This window comes from Notechis scutatus, chromosome 4, assembly GCF_049901735.1.
Source record: "Notechis scutatus isolate UNSWTSFEM ecotype Mainland chromosome 4, rNotScu1.2, whole genome shotgun sequence".
Taxonomy (NCBI): domain Eukaryota; kingdom Metazoa; phylum Chordata; class Lepidosauria; order Squamata; family Elapidae; genus Notechis; species Notechis scutatus.
The window spans coordinates 116,600,312-116,620,917 of NC_142012.1; the positions used below are offsets into that span (position 1 = coordinate 116,600,312).

At 34.4% G+C, this 20,606-nt stretch overlaps 1 protein-coding gene across 28 annotated transcripts in view; it reads right to left on the bottom strand.

The window, feature by feature from the left end:
• Window positions 1–20,606, bottom strand: part of TCF7L2 (transcription factor 7 like 2) — a 206,372-nt gene that overhangs the window by 125,656 nt on the left and 60,110 nt on the right. For 26 of the 28 annotated variants that reach the window (XM_026670590.2, XM_026670493.2, XM_026670598.2 and 23 more), the window contains exon 4: window positions 235–336. In XM_026670590.2, the coding sequence (XP_026526375.1) occupies window positions 235–336 (102 nt within the window). Of the gene's footprint in view, window positions 1–234; window positions 337–1,074; window positions 1,147–18,362; window positions 18,447–20,606 lie in introns of those variants that run through there. The other 2 variants (XM_087964535.1, XM_087964536.1) reach the window with 2 other exon arrangements.

A 20,606-nucleotide genomic window follows, 5' to 3' on the forward strand; every position in this document is an offset into this window, starting at 1 on the left:
GTTTCTTACCCTTCAGCAATTTCCTACAGCCTCAGCAAAATTGCTTACATAATTAATTTTAATAAGTCTACACTTTCCATAAGACATGAAGAAAAAAAATTTAACAGGTTGACTATTGCACATTGTGACATCCTCTCAGTTTCATCATCGGTGCATTTGAGAGGAGAAGTGGTCAGCAAAACCCTATTGCTTTCCCCCAAGTGCCCAAAAGGAAGTCCTTTTTAATTGACTCACCACAATGTGAGCTGGAGATGGGGACCTGGCATCTTTAAGGGCTTGTCTGCTCTGTAGGCTTCCTGCTTGGACATCCAGCAACGGCCATTTCATCTGGAGATACTGAATGGAGAAAAAAAGACTTCAGATAGGAAAGGAAATAGACAATTAAATGTTGTGTAACATGGTAAAAGAGAACTAAATGGTATGCAACAACAATGAACATAACGAATACTTTTTTAAAAAAAGATAGTGTTTAACAGTGATGGTGTACGCAAGTATTTCCATACTGTTTATTTATAAACTTTCTCTTACTACCTAAAACTCCTGTATTCTAGGCAGTTTACAGGGTTTACCCATGGATATTTATTGAAATGAAGAAACAGGCAAACTTTATATTATCTTAGGACTAAATATGGAAAAAGAAGATGTTGCCCAGGAATGGAAAGGAATAAAATGCAAGACAAATGATGATTAGCATCACTGCAAGAACAGAAATAGTCCTACAGTATATCTCACAACAGAAAAATCCATTTATGCTGTCTTACTAAAAGGAACGGTAATCCCATATTGATAATTATTTGCCATAAAATACAATCATTGAAAAGTTAGACCTTTAAAAATTTCTCTTAGAATTTGCACCTGTAACACACCCATGGATATTTCATATTTAAAAGCCATTTTTTAAAAATGGTGTGGCTAATGTAAACATATGCTAAAGTTTTCACTCATTCCTTTAATTGTGCATTAAATCCAGTGTTGGCAACTTCAAGAAATATGGACTTCAACTCCCAGAATTCCCCAGCCAGCATTACACTAGCTATCCAAACACTTTTATTAATCTAATGGTCCTTGAATTACCTTGCACACATGTCACTGGGGATATCAAGGAACCATTTCCCAAATCAGTACAAGGGAAAATCAGAAAGCCATGGGAAGGACAGTGAGAAAGCCAGGAGACTGTAAGCACAGTTGAAGGAAGAAAGCAATTCAGGTAGTTGCCAGTCTTGTGTGCTTAGGAATCTGATTTCTAGTTTTAGGCCTTATGTCATTGAATAAATGGTTTGGCTTATGAATTAGAAAATAGGATTGTCAAATTTAGGTGGCATCATCTTTCATCACTCAATTTTAAGAGTGGTCTTGACAAACTATGCTGTGTTCAGGATTTTAGAAAGACTGCAAGGAAAAAGCAGGTGTAACCACCATTTCTTTTCTAATCCCAGTAAAGCATTTTGGAGGTGTTTCTTTTTCCTTTCATGCTTCTAGAAATCTTCCCACTTGTGCATACATGCTCAGCAATGCATGTATCCATTGGGTGCTGCATGTAAATCTGCTGCAAATAATCTCATGCAATTTCTGAATAATCTTTGCCGTGCTCCAGCCTTTGCTTTGTTTTAAAATTGAACCTTCCTAAAATGTACTAGAAAAACTTTCTCTGATTCATTTCTGAGGCTTTCCCTCAGGTTAGCAAAAAATGGGCAAAACATCTTAGAAATGCAGTAGCATAGCAATGTAACAAAATAATAAAAGAAATGCTATAAGTAGATTACTAAAATATTTATATCAATACGAGGTCAACCTCACTTATAAAAATGTAGCACAGAGAATTATAAATCTCTGTACCATGCTGTCACCTAATTCCAACATTTTATTTAGACAAGCAATTTCATTCTTGCTCATCAGCACGAGCAATAAAAGAATCAGTTGTTGGTGAATATGCACTCTCATGACATACAAGCAACCTTCCAGCCAAGTGGCTGGTTTTGCCTGAAACTGACACTCAGTAAACAATCCTATTCATGATGCACAAGCAGGAATAGGGTACAGCTCACTCCTTCCAACAATAACAACCAAGACATGTTCTTGTTACTGGAAGTTAATCGAGAGGCTTCAGAATTTACAAAGTTGCTGAGAAAGTATGTGCTGAATTTATTGAGAGTTTGCAATGCAAGTAAGACAAAAGCTTTTGCTGAACTTTGCCAGTAAACTTTAATATGTGATGCTGATGTACATGCTCAAAATGTGAATAAATTTCATCAGCAAACCAGGATAAATCTAAATTAAAATCTGCCCCAATACAAAATCTTAGTTTGCATGTGTAATGTTTTTGTTCCTACCTCTGGGATGTATATCTTTTTCAGGAAGTTATACATTGCTTTTAAGTAAATTAAATTCAATTGACAAGATCACTTTCTATATATTTAATAATTTTCTCTTATTACAGCACAAAACACAATTTGGCAGTAAGTTCTGGAGAGTTTTAATCCTTTATGCGGCCATTACAAGAATAGCTTGTTGTAACGCTTACAACTAGATATCTTACTTCATATTTTTTTCAATCTGGTACTCTACAAATATATCAAGAATATAATTTTCACAATTTGCCAACAAGAAACTGATAACTGATCAAAATGGGATGCTTTGAGTTTTAAGAATTCAGTTACAAAACATTTTGCAATCCCTAGTCAGAATTACAAGCTATTTTTGTCCTAGAATAGACAGAAAGCCTTCCCCTGTTTATTAAATATTAAAAACCTGTAGTTAAAAAATGGTTAAATTTAGTATTTTACAGCAACCCTTTGTGGTATAAAAATGATTTTGCAGGTTCAAACTATCCTTCAATTAATATCCCAGTTCACCCGCACTTTCTTCATGTAACTTATTGTCATTCTGGTTACAATGATATAATTATTCAATTGAACTTATTTAGAATACGTATGGTGACATCAATAGCAGCAAATGAACATTCCTAGTGCTCTAATCTTGAGCTACTCATAAAAATAATCACATAGCCCAAATCAACTTCATTAATATCACTTTTACTAGAAATAAGAGCAATTTTGACCTTCCCCTGCCTTTCAGAAACAGGCTTCAAAGTAGTTTTTATTAATATTTTTAATCCAGTTTATTTTAACTAATATAAAATGCAGCTTTATAAGCATTAGGGGTGCAAGAGATGTTTCTATGCAGGGAGTGAAATGAGTACAAGAGATGTTTCTATGCAGTGTGTTTTGACTAGAAAGTGCAAAAAAGTCCAACATTTGGAGAGTAGCATAAAGGATGCATTTTGAATATTTCTGAATCCGCTCAGATAGTTCACCCCTTCTACAGCTTTACCTCATCCAGTTTAAATAAAAAAAACACCAGATCTATTGACAAAGAATAAAACACTTGTTTTATTCAATAGCTTCAAACTTGAACCATAATACAATATTAATGTGGTGGCTTCTAATTCTTATTTTACATAAAAGCTTCATTGTGTGCCAAATCCAATCTCCACAGGCTACCTGAGCCCTAGATTTTTATGAGTCTACTTTTCAGCACTGCAAGTCTACAGTACACATAATTTTCAATTATGTTAGGGCAGGCCAAGATCACTGCCTATATAACATTACTGGTGAAGGAAATGAGATTCAGTCCTGCTATTGAGTGAGTTAACTTAACCCAGATGGGAGAAAAAAATGGGGAAAGAGAAAGATGTACTATTGGAATTAAGAAGCAGCAATCTAATCCTGCAAGTACTTGCATAGTGGAATAAACTGCCAAGTAAAAAGCCCATCATCAAGACATTATTTTAAGTACCGTGTTTCTCATATAAGGCCGGGTCTTATTTTTTTTTTGAGCCCCAAAAAAATGGCTAGGCTGTCTTTTCGGGGGTGACTTAATCCCCCCCCTTGCATCTTTGGGCGGGCGAGCAGCGACGGCTTGGATGTTGACCTTGGCGTTGGTGGGGCACTTCGTATCGGGGTCAATGCAGGCAGCACCATATCCGGGTGTGTACTTCCTAATGGCAAGCCCCCCCACCATTCCCCCCCCCATTTCGCATGTTTTAAAATAGGCCTTAATTTGGGGGGAGGGGCTTAATTTCATTTCATGCCTATAAAACATGCTGGGACTTCCTATTGGGGGAGGCCGTATTGTTGTCTGAAAACACAAGAAGAAAGAATTCTTTTTTTTGTAGCTCTTCTAATTTATTATAGATCTCAAAGGGAAGACTATTCCACAGCATCAGGATAATTGAGTAATTCTACACTCTTTGCTATAATATTCCTGATTTATGTGGATTTGAATCTTTTTAATTTATTTTTAATTTTAATTATGAGAATACAACATAATACATTCAACTTATCCTTATCATACATATATACATTTCATCATTTATAATCTCCTTATTTAATATATTAATTACTAATTAATCTAATAACTAATATTTTGACCTTGTCTTCTACTATATTACTATTGACAAAATTTATTTTATGTTTTATAATATTTAGACTTTCCTTTGTCTTTTATTTCTAAAGTTAACCTATCTAATTCTGCACATGCCATAATTTTTCTTATTATTTCTGTTTCGGGAGGTATGATTTCATTTTTCCAAAATTGTGCATATAATATTCTAGCTGCCATCAATACATGTAGTATTAGATACATTATTTCCTTCTTAAATTTTTCTGATATTATTCCAAGAAGAAAAAAATCTGGTTTAAATGGAATACACTCTCCCACCATTTGTTCTATCCATGTTTGAATCAGTCTCCAATATTTTTTGCAGCATTACAGGTCCACCGCATGTGAAAAAATGTGCCTGGTACATCTTTACACTTCCAACAATTTGGAGATACATTTTTAAACATTTTAGAAAGACTTGCTGGCAGAATATGCCACCTGTAAAACATCTTATATTTACTTTATAAGCTGTAGCCAATGTTGTTTTCTTATTTGTGATCCAAAGTTTCTGTCATTTAGCCAATTCAATATTATAACTGAATTTTTTTGCCTGTGCCACCATTGTTTCTTTAACATATTCTTCCTCAAGTTTGTATTCTAATAAATATCTATACAATATTTTTATTAATTTATCATCTGTCTCTAACAATATAAAGAATTGTTAATGCTTTATTAATACCCCATGTTTTTCTATCTTGTGTGTATCTTGATTGTATTTGTAAATAAGACCACTATTCTATATTTACCCCTTGTGCTACTTGTTCTAATCTAGTTTTCAGTACTCCTTGTTCATTCAGTATATCTCTACAAGTTACTATTTTTTCCATATTTATCAAGTTTGGATGTATAAATGCTTCTAGTGTGGAAAGCCAAATAGATATTTTCATGTAATTTTGATGTTTGATTTTGTTCCAAACTGTTAACAGTGCCTATCTTAAATAGTGTCTCTGGAAATAATTATGTGCTGTATCTTTTCCGTACCATAAGAAGGCATACCAGCCTATTTGAATATCATGACCTTCTAGTTTTAACAATCTTTTATTCCTTAACATAATCCATTCTTTTATCCATGTTAGAGTTGCTGCATAATAATATAACTCCTATTCAGGCAAGCCAAATCTTCCTTTTTCTTTAGTGTCTTGCATCACTTTCAGTTTAATTCTTGGTCTCTTACCAGCCATATAAATTTTGACATTAGAATTCTTTTTTTTTTTTTTGTAAATTTTATTTGAGTTTTCACAAAGAGAAAAAAAATAAAAATAAAACATCTTTTTTGAAAGTAGCGTAATCCCGGGTTACATTTCTTCGTACAGACACAAATTCAGGTTCATGCTCATTTTTATATTCTATTCCATATCTTATTACTATTTTACATTTTCTGCATAGCTTCTCCCCTCTTTTAATTTTCTCAATTTTATTTTAATTATCTCATCTCAATTCAAATCATTGTATTTATATTTTTTGTCTGTCCTGTTTCAATTATCTATTATTTTTTCTCATTGAACAAAATTTCTCCTGTAGTTACTGATTGGAGTATGACGCCTTTATATCTTTTCCCTGAAGTTGTAACATTCAATATAATACATAATTTCCATTCGGATTCTGCTTGGTACATTCTTAAAATACACACTGTATTCTTTAAAAAAGAAAAAAATTATAAATGTATATAATTAAAACAACATTCCATTCCAATTCAATTATATCATTAATATTAATATTCATTAAAGTCTTAACATCTTTAACATTACTTTTCAATTAAATATCATACCTCTATGGGAACAATTATAAGCTTTCCATAGTTAATTCCCCCCGCTCTTCACTTATATTTTATAAAACATTAATTAAAATGTTCCCGTTCCTTCCTAATTCAATTTTCTCATTTATTTTATTTCACTTATTTTATTCACAAACATTTCACTAAATTACACTAACTATTTTATCCCTCATTTTAATCATACGTTGTTTCCAATTTTCTAAAGTTATTTCTATTACTAATATAACAATACAATCTTATGTACCTTTACAGAATCCCTTTTTCAGTTAGATTTTCACCCATTATCTCTAAATAGGTCCTGTTTCTCTATATCTTGTTCCGGTCCTTTGTAACTTATTTTCCTTTCCTTCTTCCCTCTCTTCTTCTCTCTCCCCTTTTTACCCCCTTGTCTCTCTACTTATATTTCTCTCTTCTGTATTCCCCTTTTCTGTTGCTTCCAGTATTATACTTATTTTTCAAATTATTTTTCTTTTCTTTGGTTGTTTTTTTTTAGTCTTAAATTCTCCATTAAGAGAACCTTTCCTTTTTCTTCCCCACATAAAATTACTTGTTCATTAAAGATGGCTTCTTATTTGTCCCAGTCTTCTTGTTTTGCAGTCATTTCTTGTTGTTCCTCATAGTTCCAAATCTCCGTTTCTAAGAATTGAAAAATGAAGCCAAAAGAACCCTTCCCTTCTTGTGCATCTTCTTTGTACTTTTTAAGTTCCATTTCCAATTCATCCAGAGTGGTGCCATTGTATAAATTTTTAAACAACCACCCGATTGATTTTAGTCATTCAAATATAATAACTAAGTATCCAAAGATCACCAACTAATCCAAATACACGTAAGCTGTTTCTTTTTTGCTCTTTTTTTTCACTTTCTCTTCCTGGGGTAACCCAGGACATGTTTAGTTGCAAAGTTTCAGTTAAAATATATTTTTTAGAAGTCTTGTTGAAGTTTTACTGTAGATTCTTTTTAATTCCAGGCAGTCTCCTCCCTCTTCCAGATCCTGCCCTTATTCTTTTTCTCTCCCTTCCTGCTTATAAAAAAGAAAAAATTTAATGTCCAGAAATCTTTATTATCCCTTTGACATTTTGTTTTATTTTCAGCTTAATTGCCTATTGATGTCTTATTTAAGTTTCTTAGTTGTCAGTATAGGGAAGGAGAGAGAAGAAGAAAATAGCCAAACCTTTCCCTTTTCACTTTCCTTCGCTGCTTCTAACTCTTCATTGGGAGCGATGTTATTTTTTGTAAGTTTAAATTCCAGGATACCTTAGTTGTTGCTTTTACAATTTAACCCGGTCAGCCAAAACTTTCACTTCTTATCTTCCTCCTGCACATTCTTTTCCGGTCGAGTTCTCCTTTGTGGTGGCCATTTCTGACCACCGCTGCAACCGCCTTCAGGAAAGGAAGTAATGGCCAGCTGAGGAGGAGAGATGCGGCTCTCCTCAACCCTGCTGGCAGTCTCCCCCCTCCTCAACACCTCTATGGGGTGGCTTAGCCCCGAAACCAGCTGGCTCGGGGCCCTCCAGCGGCGAGCCCAGACAGAAACCACGCACGATCGCGGATTTCTGTCTGTCGCCGAAGCCCTTCAAACTGGAACTTCAATATTAGAATTCTTGTTTGCAGAGGAAACATTGCATTCAAAACTGCTTATAGAAGGATGTACATGTTCCGTTGTCTTTTTAGGTTTACAGCTACAGTAAAAATATGTTTACATGTAATATTTTCAACAGGACAAAAGTAACAGTGATAGAGTTTCCTATGAGAAACACAGCAGTATTTCTCAATCTTAGCAGCTAGGATCTGTGGACTTCAACTCTTCTCAGCCAAGTCCACACACCTTAAAATTGAGAAACACTGTAGAGTGAGAAATTCTAAATGCAAATGAGCGCAGGAAATCCTTTAACTTCTAAGTTGCTATAAAGGAAATTTGGAGGCAGAATTAATATAAATTTTATTTTAGTATTAGTATCCCAATTTTCAATGAGCATCCCAGGAATAATAGGAAATTCAATTTGTGTTTTTAAAAACTCTGGCTTTGGCCTGATTGACTCTATCAATCCAAGATTCAAGAATGAATATTGGGATAGAAAGCAATACTCTTTACACAGTTTGTAATATCATATTGTATTTGTTGCAAGCTTTTCTCAAGGAATGAAGGGGCCCCTTTTTCCCCACAAGAATGCTATGGGGTAGACTAAAAAAATTAAGAAAGAATGGTTGGTGAAAATCACAGTTTCCACAGCTCAGATCTAATCTAGCTCTTCATTTTATCTTTACATCACATTAGCTCAACCTCAAATTGTGTAGAGTTCACAAATATAATTCCTTTTGTATATGATTGCTAAATATTCTAATCCCTATCTCAGGGCTAGATATGCAAATGGATGCAGGGAAAATGAGTTAAAGTTCATGCATCTGGAAAATCACATAGGCATGCAAAAAATATTTGGGATAATTTCTAAATTTAGAAATCTATTCTTATTTAACATCATTATTAAAGGAAAAAACCCACAAGCCATTAGAGATCTTTACTCCTTATCTTCCTTCTTGGCAGAGCTGCAAAAGTATTGATTTCACTCACAATGCAGAAGCCTTTAGCAGACCAATGGAATAAGTATATAAACTCACTTAGATCAGGAATACAAAATGGGCAGGTTGCTGACTTGATGAAAACTATGTGGCTTGCAGATCTTGCTAAACCCACAGGTGACAGGAAGGAAATAGGAAGGATTAATCTCATTCTCATTTTCCATACATGCCAATGAAAGGTAACCAACAGATAACCTAAAGTTTGGCAAGCATATTTCTTCAAATCCTTATTTATAAAAGATAATCATTTGTTAACAGTATAGTAGCTGCAGAAAATTGCTGAGAAAAAATATATCATGTGATCCTCCAGATGCATGAACTTTTAACTCATTTTTTCCCTGCATCCATTTGCATATCTAGCATCGGAATCCAAAAGAGGTAAAAAAAAAATGTTGTGATTAACATTTATCAAAAAGAAAAAAAAATTCCATGATGTTATTGAATTCCAGTAAAATCCTATGGCAACATTATCACAGCAATGTACTTCATTACCAAATCGGGGAGGTATATGAGTTGATGAACACCTTTCAGTTACAAATTTTAACATGAATAATTTTTAATTTTAAAGTTTTTGGAGAATCTGTTTTATAATTATTAAATTTATATAACTATGTTACAAACAGAAATATTACTGGATAAATGAAAGATTAAGATAACTTTCTGGCATTTTAGCTGGTATATTTCTAGAGAAACTGATTAGGGGACTATATGTTAAAAAAAGATAAACCAGTATTTAACTCATATTGTATAAATATATTATTTATCGTTTTTTAAGAAATGAGAAAATTGAATGAATTTGTAAAAGGTGCTCCCAAGAAAACCCAGAATTTTTCCTTTCATATTCTTTGTGGCTTTCTCTCTATTTGGACATTCTCAGTAACAGGGGGTTGTTATTTTATGCTTCTTGGGTCTCTCAATCTTGCGTGCTAAATAAAAATTAAGTCTAAGTATCCATTTTCCCCTGGTGCTTGGAACAGGATGGAAAGCAGCATGTTTTAACTTTTAAAAATATTTCAGTTAAAAAGGAAAGGATCAGAGTAGAATGTAGTCAAGTCCCAGCCAAAACCTTTTTGCTGCAAACTTACTTAACAATCCTTTTACTGAATTTTTTGCATTTTTGTTGTAATTTTTTATTTCTTTTAAAAATGAAGAAAGAAAGAGAGAAATAGGGTGGGTTTTTTTCCTCCTAACTTTTTTCTCACAATGCAAGCACTGCTTTTTTTTATGCAGATCAGTTGAGTGGTGTTCCACTAGTTGCAACAGGAAATGACTGACCGGCTTGTCACCTGAGCCTGACATTGTGGGTTGAGATAGAGCCCAAAGTCACCCAGCCAGTTTTCATGCCTAAGGCAGGGGTGGGTAGCAGCAATGATTCTACATAAATGTCCTCATTAGATGTAAAGTGATTTGGTTATGAAACAAAGGCCAGCAAAATTTCCTGCACCCATTTTCCTTTAAATTTATAAGCTGTTACAAATATCTGTTACAAAAAGTAAAATATGAAAGCTGAAATCCCCTCACACAAAGACTGAACACTTTTAAACACTTGTGATTTGTAAGGACACTACAAATGTCTAATCCAATTACTCAATACTGTGCCTACAAATTCCCTCAGCCAATCATGTATATTATTTTACAATACTTTTTTAAAAAGAAAAATAATTCAAAGAAATAAAAGTAACCCGCAGGGGAAAAGACAAGATTTATAAAAAAAAGTCATCAAAAGCAAAGCAAAACAGAATTTATTGGTTTTACAGGTCAGCATAAGTCCATTGTTATTCCTCCAAATTCATACAAATAAAAACATTTGATTTGGATCAATATATATTTAGGATATAATATGCTATAAGGATGAAGTGGGGGAAACAACAGTTGATACAGAAAAGTTACTGGGTATATATGTGCAAGAATCTAACTAACATATCAAAATTATAAAAAGCAGAAGGAATTTTGATAGGGCATTGGATTTTCCAAACATGGATTGATTATTGCCAAGGAAGATATTTTTAAAATTAAAAAGCAGTTCATAAGATATATTCAGTCAAAAATACAAAATATACAGCTATGTACTGCTGTTTTACTGAATAAGAGATCTGATGTTAGTAATGGACGCAAATCAACTTTATAGTATTTTAACATCAAGATTAACAGAAATGTTATTAGTATTTGATGCAAAAGCTGGCAAAACTCCAATACTGTAAAAAAAGGAGTGCAGCTTTATTGAAGTATTATTCAAAACACAAGACATGGTATCTTTTTAAAAAAAGCAACAGTGACATTTTGCAGACTTAGAATGCTGCAGATGTCATAAGCAAATAGAGAGCAAAACATTAAGCAGCATAATTTGGACTCCTTAATATTTCAAGTCTTGCGGGCATTTTGCTCACTGTGCCAAATAGCTGTGGTACTGGATGAGAAAGATACTCATAGAGTGTGACTGGGTGTGGGACAGAAAGCAATGGGATAGTTTCTCTCTAGTAACCAGACTGAAGAATTCTTAGCATGTTAACTCTTGAGAAGTTCTCACCACAATTTTCCCAGTAGACAAAATAGCACCACAGGCATCCAAACCACCAAGCCATGCCCACCAATTCTACTATCCCATAATCTCTTTCTGAGGACCAAACACTCTTAGCCTCCAGGCATCAACAAAGAGGAAGTCCGAGGAACCACTGGACTATTACAATCTTTAAATAACTTAAAGTGATCATTTGTTACTAAGCATAGTTTGTGTTTTTTAAAATAACTAACCCACAAAGTTACTTTTGATACCAATTTTTATTTAAGGGTCTGTGGTTTCTAGAAGTAGGAAATGCAACTGGCTATGGCTCACATTTATCATTATACAAATGCAGCAGTGTAAACACATCCATACATATACAAAATAGAAATGGAACTGTAATATATGTTTATTTTAAAATAACTTTTACTTAAAATAACTACTTAATCACATTCAAATTAAAATGAAAACTATTTAGCTGTGCAGAAGTACTCCAAACTGCAATAAACTCATAACTAGTGTGTTTATCAAATAAAATAAACGGAGCTTCAAGATGAAACAGATAATGTTTTGTGAGTCCAAACATGTTGTGTATTGTCTGATTAAATTACTGGAGCCTTTATCAGCAGGAAAATCATAATACTGGAAAATAAGCACCACTATGCTTGCAGATATAATGTAACTTTTAAAAAAAAGATACAATAAAGCATTATTAATAGTTTGTTTCTAATTAAAGGTTTTTTTAAAAAATATTTGGGAGGTTCTATGGTAAACTTGAACTGAAAAAAAATGATGTGCCAATATTATCACCATTAACATCTTTATGCTGCACTGGACTTGCTCAGTGGTTGAGAAATACTTAATTGTTAAAGAAAAATGCCAAGAAATGGAAGACCAATTTGTGTAATCCTTAAGGTGCTGGACTAGAAGCCAGGAGGCTGTGAGTTGTAGTCCCAAGCTAATGAATGAAAGCTAACTGGGTGACATTAGGCCAGTTAAACTCTCTCAGCTCAATCACCTAGTGTTTTTGTTGAGGGGGGGGAGGAAGAGAAGAGACTATGATATCTGAGTTACTTATAAAATAATGAAGGCAGGATAAAAATCTAATTAATTAATTAAGACTGAAAATGAAAAGTTTGCATAAGAGTTACTCTGTATTACATAACTTGTGAAGGCTTTTGCATGTAAAAAATGCATGTGATTTGCTTTCTCTGGCATGGATATCTATCTTTTCTGCTCTGTGGATTTTTTTTTCTCTTTTAATCTAACTACTTTGCCTTCTGTAAATAACATATCATGTCTATTATTACAACTACTTCACAAATGGGCACATTCTGCCCATTGTGATAGTCAGTTGAAATTGTCCAAATTCCAAACATGCCTACTGAACCACTACATTTAAAGTTCCTTAGCTTGATTGTCAATACTGCTCCTGGTATTCCTCAGGTCATTGTTTTCTTATCCCATGAGCTCCTTTCTGGTTGAGCCACAGGCTCTCATTAACCAACATATTGCCATATTGCTTTTAGCCACATTCAGATCAAGCCAGTCTTATCAACTACACTTGGATTAATCACAACCAGAAGCAAAAGGAAGGATTCAGTTGTATAAACTGCAAATTATGGGACCTGTAATCTCACTTTACAAAGAAACCAGATGAAGGTTGATGTGGGCTTTCAATAAGCTGCACCAGGAAATAAAAAAATATTAGTTCATTATAAAACTCAGAAATTGTAAATATGATAGCATGATACAAATAATAATAATTCCTACCAGAACACATCTGCTCACATCTTAAGTTAAATAAGAGAAACTTTGCAATAGAGCAGTCTTGTTCTATCCATTTCTAAGACATTTGCACATTCTAATTTTTAAAACCTACCAGTAAAAGAGGCTGATGTTATTATCTCTGGGCCACGGAGGCTGAGAAATAAGAAGTTGCTGGTCTATGATCAGTTATTGAGTTCACTGCAGGGATCAAAATCAAAGCGAGCACTTTCAATTCATAGAAAAGTCTCTTAGGCACCAACCATTCCATGATAGCTCTCTGTGAAGTTTAATATTTATCAAAGCAGTACAAAACTGTAACTCCTCCTCCTACCACATGCTTTTTATAGGTTCTGTCCCTAACATATTACTTTAACTCACTCCTGAATAAATGAATATACACACACAAACATACATATATAAAGAGACACTCACACATAAATGCACATGTCTCAATATGCCCATGTAAGACTTCTACTTTGTGAGCTACACTGGGTGCCAGTGTCTTCCAGGTGTTATTCAAGGTGCCAATTGTCACCTATAAAGCCCTGTGTGTAATAGGCCTGGGACTGCCTGTCTCCCATATTGTCTGTTTGGCAATTCTGCAGGGTTGGTGTGCTCCAGGTTTCCTCAATGAAATCATGTGCCCCTCCCCTTCAAAGGATACCTTATCTATAGCAGGGGTCTCCAACCTTAGCAACTTTAAGCCTGGTGGACTTCAACTCCCAGATTTCTGCTCTATAGCACTGCTTGCACTCTGAAAGGAAGTTCCTCTTGGGGTTTCAAAGGGGCTTTCAAAGTTGTTCTTCTCTCTCAGGTTATTAGGGATGGTGATTGAAGGCATCTTGAATTCTTTTTTTATGTTTCAATCCATTTCTATTCTGCTTTTATTTCTTATTTTTGGATTGTATTTTTTAAATGTTTTTCTTTAAGTTATTGGGAGGCAGGCAGCAAACTAATTTAATAATAAATAGCAAATGACTGTATTTCTTGGTGATGATGTTTAGCTTTCCCTTCCCAACATGCACAAATATAATATGAACTTTTACTAAATAATTTTTATGTTAATAGATCTAAAAAAATAATATCCAGACAATATTCTATTGAGAATTCTACCAATTATCTCCACATCCTGAAAACAGATCTTGATTGGGGGAAAATCTATACAAATGCCTATGTGTTGAATAAACGTATGCAAGTATTGTGAATTTTTTTTAAAAAAAAGTCTACTCTAAAGAACTTTCAAATGTATGGTGCTTTCAACTGATGGTTTTAATTTTCTGTCTCAAACATTGTAAATAAAGGTCTTGACAAAGCACCAAAATGGTTTTTTAAAGATTCAGTTGCGCTTAATGAATCTAGAATATAGAAGACATTTATTTGTACATTATTGGACAATTACATATATATTGGCTGCATCTCATCAAGAAATTTCCCATATTGTTCTATTATACGGTATTATCTTCATCTCACAACTTTTTATGCTGAACTGGAAGCAGAAAATTGTTTACAATACAGGTTCCATTGTAATTCAGACTGTAATTCAAATCATATAAAGCTGTTTATGAGATCTGTTTCTTTCTTTCTCTCTCCTTCCTTTTCTTCTACTGTAATTTTTTTTAGTTGTTATGAGCCACCCATAGTCATTGGGAGCTGAGCTGCATGTAAATCTAGATAGACAGACTGACTAACTTATAATATACCCTATTTCTCATGCTCAGCATAGAAGCATGGGAGTTGGATGTGGACAAATAGCCACAATATGCAAATATATTGAATTTGAATACACAAAGAGTACAGCAAATATTGTACATCACATAAGGGAATGCAGTATATTTAATCTATAAATACCTCTTAAGGTAGTGCTTAAGTTGTTGCAAATTTCACAACACCCAAAAACCGCTTATGAGAAAGTCCTTAGTTAAATGTCTCTGTTGTGATTTGATAAAGGGATCGTGTGTCTTATCCAAAGATAAATCACTTTTACTCAATTTCGGGTAGCTATTCAAGTTTGCTAAGCAGTGGTCTAAGGCAAAAGGTAATATTGAATAATCCGAAGAGCGTATGGCGCAGTAATTAGATGCAGTATTGCAAGCTGATTCTGCCAACTGCCAGCAATTCGATTCTCACCAGCTTAAGGTGGACTCAGCCTTGCATACTTCCGAGGTCAGTAAAATGAGGATCCAGATTGTTGGGAGCAATAGGTTGACTCTGTAAATCGCTTAGACAGGGCTGTAAAGCACTGTGATATGGTATGTAAGCCTAAATGCTATTGCTAACGCAAAGATCATAGGTCTTATATTTCCAAGCTACTACTGAATGCATTTGCATTTGAATGCATTTGATCAACAGAACATGCTATGCTATAACATTTTTATTAATCCCTTTTCCTCATATCCAAGATATTATTGGATTCTGTTGCTTCTTATTTGCAGCATTTCCATGATCTGCCATGTATTTCCTACCTTGCAGAGGTAATCTCTAATCTAATTCACTTCCTTCCGCTACTTCACTCTTTCTAATGTGTATACAGCTTCCCACACTTGCAAAAACAATCCCTCTTTAAGATATCTCTCTTTCAACAATTTCCTCAGCACAAATGAACAAAGCATTCCTTGGCAACATATATAATTACTTTACACAAAATGTAGATCCCTAGAGTAAGGAAGTCTTGCAATTAATGACAATGAGATTAGCAGTGATTCTTGTGTTCTGAAGGATCTAACATACAGTTATCACTAATTAAATCCATAGCAGTTCTAGAAAATGCTGATTATATTCTCCATACAAACTGCTTGCTTTTCCATATCTGCAAATATCCAGTCACTATTTCCTTTAACTGTACATGCATTTCATTATTGTTCAAGAGTGTAAAGGATTATCCAGCTAAAACTGACTTTTCCATTTTTATTGCCTCTGGATTTGTTTGAGATCTGCAGCAAAAAAAATTAAATAATGGAGGAAAGCAGAAAATTTGTATTTCACAGCTAACTTCTAGCAGCAAGGAGTAGCTGATTACTTAAGAAACCAAAAGCAAAGAAATAGTATGAGGTCCTATTGGCCCTAATTTCAAATCTGTATTCTCTGCACATGAGCCATTGCTGCACATTTGTTTCTCACTTAAAATAGATGCATGCACTAAATCAAGTGCATTAACTTTAAAATATTTTGTCAATGAAATATATTAACTTTTAATGTGATTTACAACTGGATTTATAAGAGCTGAGTTTCACATCAACTATACACCCTTTTTTATTTAAGCAGCAACAAGAAAACAGACACACAAAAACATCTTTTTATTTTTATTAGGAGGCCAGAGGAAAGGAAAAGGGAGGGGGAAATCGACTGCTCTATTAGCCAGAGGCACTTTGCAAGCAGGAAAGTAGAACTCAAGATGTGGGCAGGCCTCAGGTTTCATTGCCTCAGGGCACATCGAAGAGACACCAATGTATTTACTGAGCAGTCAGTAAAGCAATGTCTCCAATCTTATCACATGTTATAATCTCATATTTTATGAGAATCCACAGAACATTTCCATGTTCAAGCAGGGGATACAATTTCTTAGATGATGCATAAGGAAAGATTAATAACCATCTATCTAGTATAAAATAAAACTTGGACATGAATTTAAAAGAATATAATTTCCCCTTGTTTCACAAATAAATCCAAATTCCAAAATTGGGAATGGGAGATAAGAATCCTATTCCGGTTATTTTAAAGCAATGGAAAGCAGAATTCAATTTGGTGCACACCTGTACAAAATCATTGCATTGTGCACTACCTGTATACTACTAAAACTCTTATGACTGTTTGTCTCTGTCTCTTATGCTGCCCAACCTTCAATTGGGCAAAGCCATATAGTTCATAGGACAGCTCTTTGTGAATAAACATACCTTAAATGGGCTAACCTACAAAATGTTAAAATACAGGGGGTCATGTTTTCTATTGAATTGAAATTGAAATTCAGTGCTGCTGCACTCAGCTGCAGTAATGTAACTGCCATTTCCAATGTTTCCTACCAGCTTTCCCCAAGTCAGTGGGGAAGCCAGCAGGAAATGTGAATTCTTCTAAGGTAATGACAGAATTGTATACTTCAGGGACTGAAAATTAGTAAAGTATAAGGAAATAAATAAAGGAAATGGAGGAAAGGAAGAAGAAGGGAGGGAAGGGTGCCTGCTCATGATCATTCTGTTTATCTATTTAGGGAAGTACATATTGACTTATTATTGGCATTTGTTGAGGGAGGGAGGGAGCGGGTTGTTTAATCTTATATAAAGTTAGTGAACCACTGATATGTGTAACAAAGATTATTACTTAGGCAATGCCTTGGGATTCAGTTAGCTTCAATGACTGTTGGAAACAAACTCTTGTCAACACAATCTCTTGTGTCCTTATGTTATTTTGTCAGGTTTCAGTACAATATATTCAAAAATTTAATAATCTGTTTTCAACATTAATTTTTTGAAAATCCTGCTAATGGGATGAGAATGGAAATGAGCAGCATACTTTTTCTGAATACCACTCTTAGAGAGTTAAGTGCTATCCATGAGATATAATTTAAGTTATCTTGTAAACATCTGGTTTATTCCAGTCAGCACAAATATAAAAACCAACATTATTAAAGAAACTACCTTGCTACTTGTATATCAAGAAGAGACAAAGAAACTTCGAATATTGCCAGCATCTGATGTGCACAGGATGCTGAAAAAATTTCCATAGATAAAAAGATCAGCCAGACTTTCTGGCCAATATAGCCAACAATTAGATTATTGAAAAATAGCAGATACAGAGTCAGCAATAGATTGGGAAAAGGTGAGGTAAAGTGATTGTTGCAATAAATTATAGGTAATATATATTTTTATTTAGAAATATGGAAATTGCTTTCTCCAAGTCCATTTACACTAGTAATTAATAGCATCAGTGTAGTAGTCTGCTCCTGACTTGTAGCAGCATACCAGCCATTTGCATCACCTGCTGTCATATATTTCCCCATAGCCTGTTTTTTTCCTGCAGAAATAGCAGATATTGAACGTGATATCTACTCATTCAAAATAGATAATACCATTATCACTGAGTCTATGCTATTTTTGATCTACAAACACAAACAAGCTATAAAGGAAACACAACAGACTTCTACTACTAACACATTTGGAATTTTGGGAGTGCGTAATAGGAGCTCTTACAAAACAGCTATTTTGATGGGTGTAACCAGTCATAAAAATCATTTATCAGGAAGCAGCCTGGTAAGGTTACTTTCCTCCATCATCTCTAACCTTCAATATATTCCTTTTCATCTCATTTTACCTTCTGTTTCTCTCTGTCTCTTTCTTTGGAAGATGGACAGCCTTCTAAACAAACCACGGGGTTATAGTCAACTCAGAAGCATCACTGAAAATAAAAAGAATATTTAGTTGGGGCTTTGCTGCATGCTGGCTTACCATTTATTTTATTGAATAATGCCTTTAAAATTAGGTTGGAAAAAGAATTAGAGCTTTCCATAGGGGTGGTGTTTGCAGGCATATTGATATGCCTGACTCAATAACCAAAGTCAGAAACAGGAAAATTCTGCTCATTTCTTTAAAATGGGAAAACTGGACCCTGAGCATTTTCTTGAGTTCTAACCAAACCAATCAAACCTGCTTCTCCACTTCTTTTCTCATTGTTCTACACACACAAGAAATGCAGAAATGTAGATGTGGAATAATACATCAAGAAAATGATCAGAATTTGGACTGCAAGAATAGATTCTAGATTTATTGATTTTATATAGGATATAGCCTAGATTTCTGAAATTTCTCTGACTACTGTCTTCTCAGTGTAACTATTTTCTTGGCTGTGACTGTATTGATAATGTGAAAAATATACAAATTGACAACTCTTCTACATAAATAGAATGTAATGAAGCATATCATCTAATTACTATTATAACAAAATGCCTGCCTGCAATACAGTAGATATCATTTGAGCTTTTTATTCCATTCTGCAAATGACTAAAAGTAGCACTTTAAAAAAATGTGTCACTCATCCAAATGCAAATTAAGATATATTTTTTTAAGTATACAACATTTGGGTCAATTTCCAAGAAATGCTGTGGAACTGCCCATGTTTACTGCAGCTCTGGCAATGCAGTACAACCTTCAGTCAAGCTATTAACTTGAATGTTGAACTTCACAGCCTGGCTGTCTTTTTCAGTCATCCTTTTGATGTTACCTCCAAAGCAACTGATCAAAGGCTCCAAATGTGGTGAAGGAAAGTCCCAGGCTCTTAGCCTACCAGCCTGAGATATATGTTAAAATGCTAGCCCAAAAAATAAAAAAGGAAACACAAAGAGAGGGGGAAAGGAAAGGAGAATATTTTTTTAAATATGTACCTTCTATTGCATGTTTGTGTCTGTTCAGTATAATGCTGTTTAATTCACATGCATATATATATATATGCACATTCAGATTATAGCCAAGGTGCTTTTAGTAATTCCTTCCTTTCGTTTGCTGTAAACTCCTCAACAATGGATTTTACTGCTATTTTGTATACAACTCTGAATGTTAGTGGAATGACAATTATTACCAGTTGTATATCCCTTGTACATTACAACAACCTATCACTGCATACAGCATCTTCATCTTTAAGTCTGTAACTCCTGTCACAGTCACATATTAACACTGCCTGCTGTTATAAATTTAATAATATGGCAGATGTCATTCAAGGCAGATGAGAAAGTTGCTCCTGCTTTGGTGGTGGAAGCATATGAATTGCATGGCAGGGAAATAAAAAAGCTGCTATATTTGGTTGGGGTTTCAGTCCTGTTACCCAGAATATGAAGACATTATCCACCTACATAATGGACCTTATTTACCCATAACATTTTTTAAAATTTCTGATCCTAACCCTCCCTTGAAATAAATACACTTCTCATAACACAGGTAAGCAAGTTCAAGAGCCCTACTTCACCTGAGTCCTAATCTGTGCTCAACAGAGACGTGCATCTGATTTATATCTTCAGTTCTATTGCAGCAAGTATACCAGGGAAGCTAGTAGGGAACAAGAAGGGAGGAAGGTCTGAATTATATTGTTTTTTTTTTTTTTGGGGGTTGTTTTTTTTTTTTTGGGGGGTGTTTTTTTTTGGTGGGGGTTGTTTTTTTGTTGGTTTGGGTTTTGTTTTTTTTTTTTGTTTTTTTTTTTTTTTTGGTGTTTTTTTTGTTTTTTTTTTTTTTTGGGGGTGTTGTTGTGGGGGGGGTTGGGGGGGGGGGGGGGGGGGGGGGGGGGGGGGGGGGGTTTTTTTGTGGGGGTTGGGTTGGGGGGGGGGGGGGGGGGGGGGGGGGGGGGGGGGGGGGGGGGGTTTTGGGGTGGGGGGGTTGGTTTTTTTTTTTTTTGTTTTTTGTGGGGTGGGGGGGGTGTTTTTGGGTATATCTTGGAATCTATTCCCTCAATAATATGCAAACAGTAAATTTTTTGTTTGTTTGAACTAATTCATTTCTGCAATGTCAATAAAATAAACATTGTTGAGAATTTATAGCTAAGAAAAGAGACTAAATCAATAGCTCACCAAAG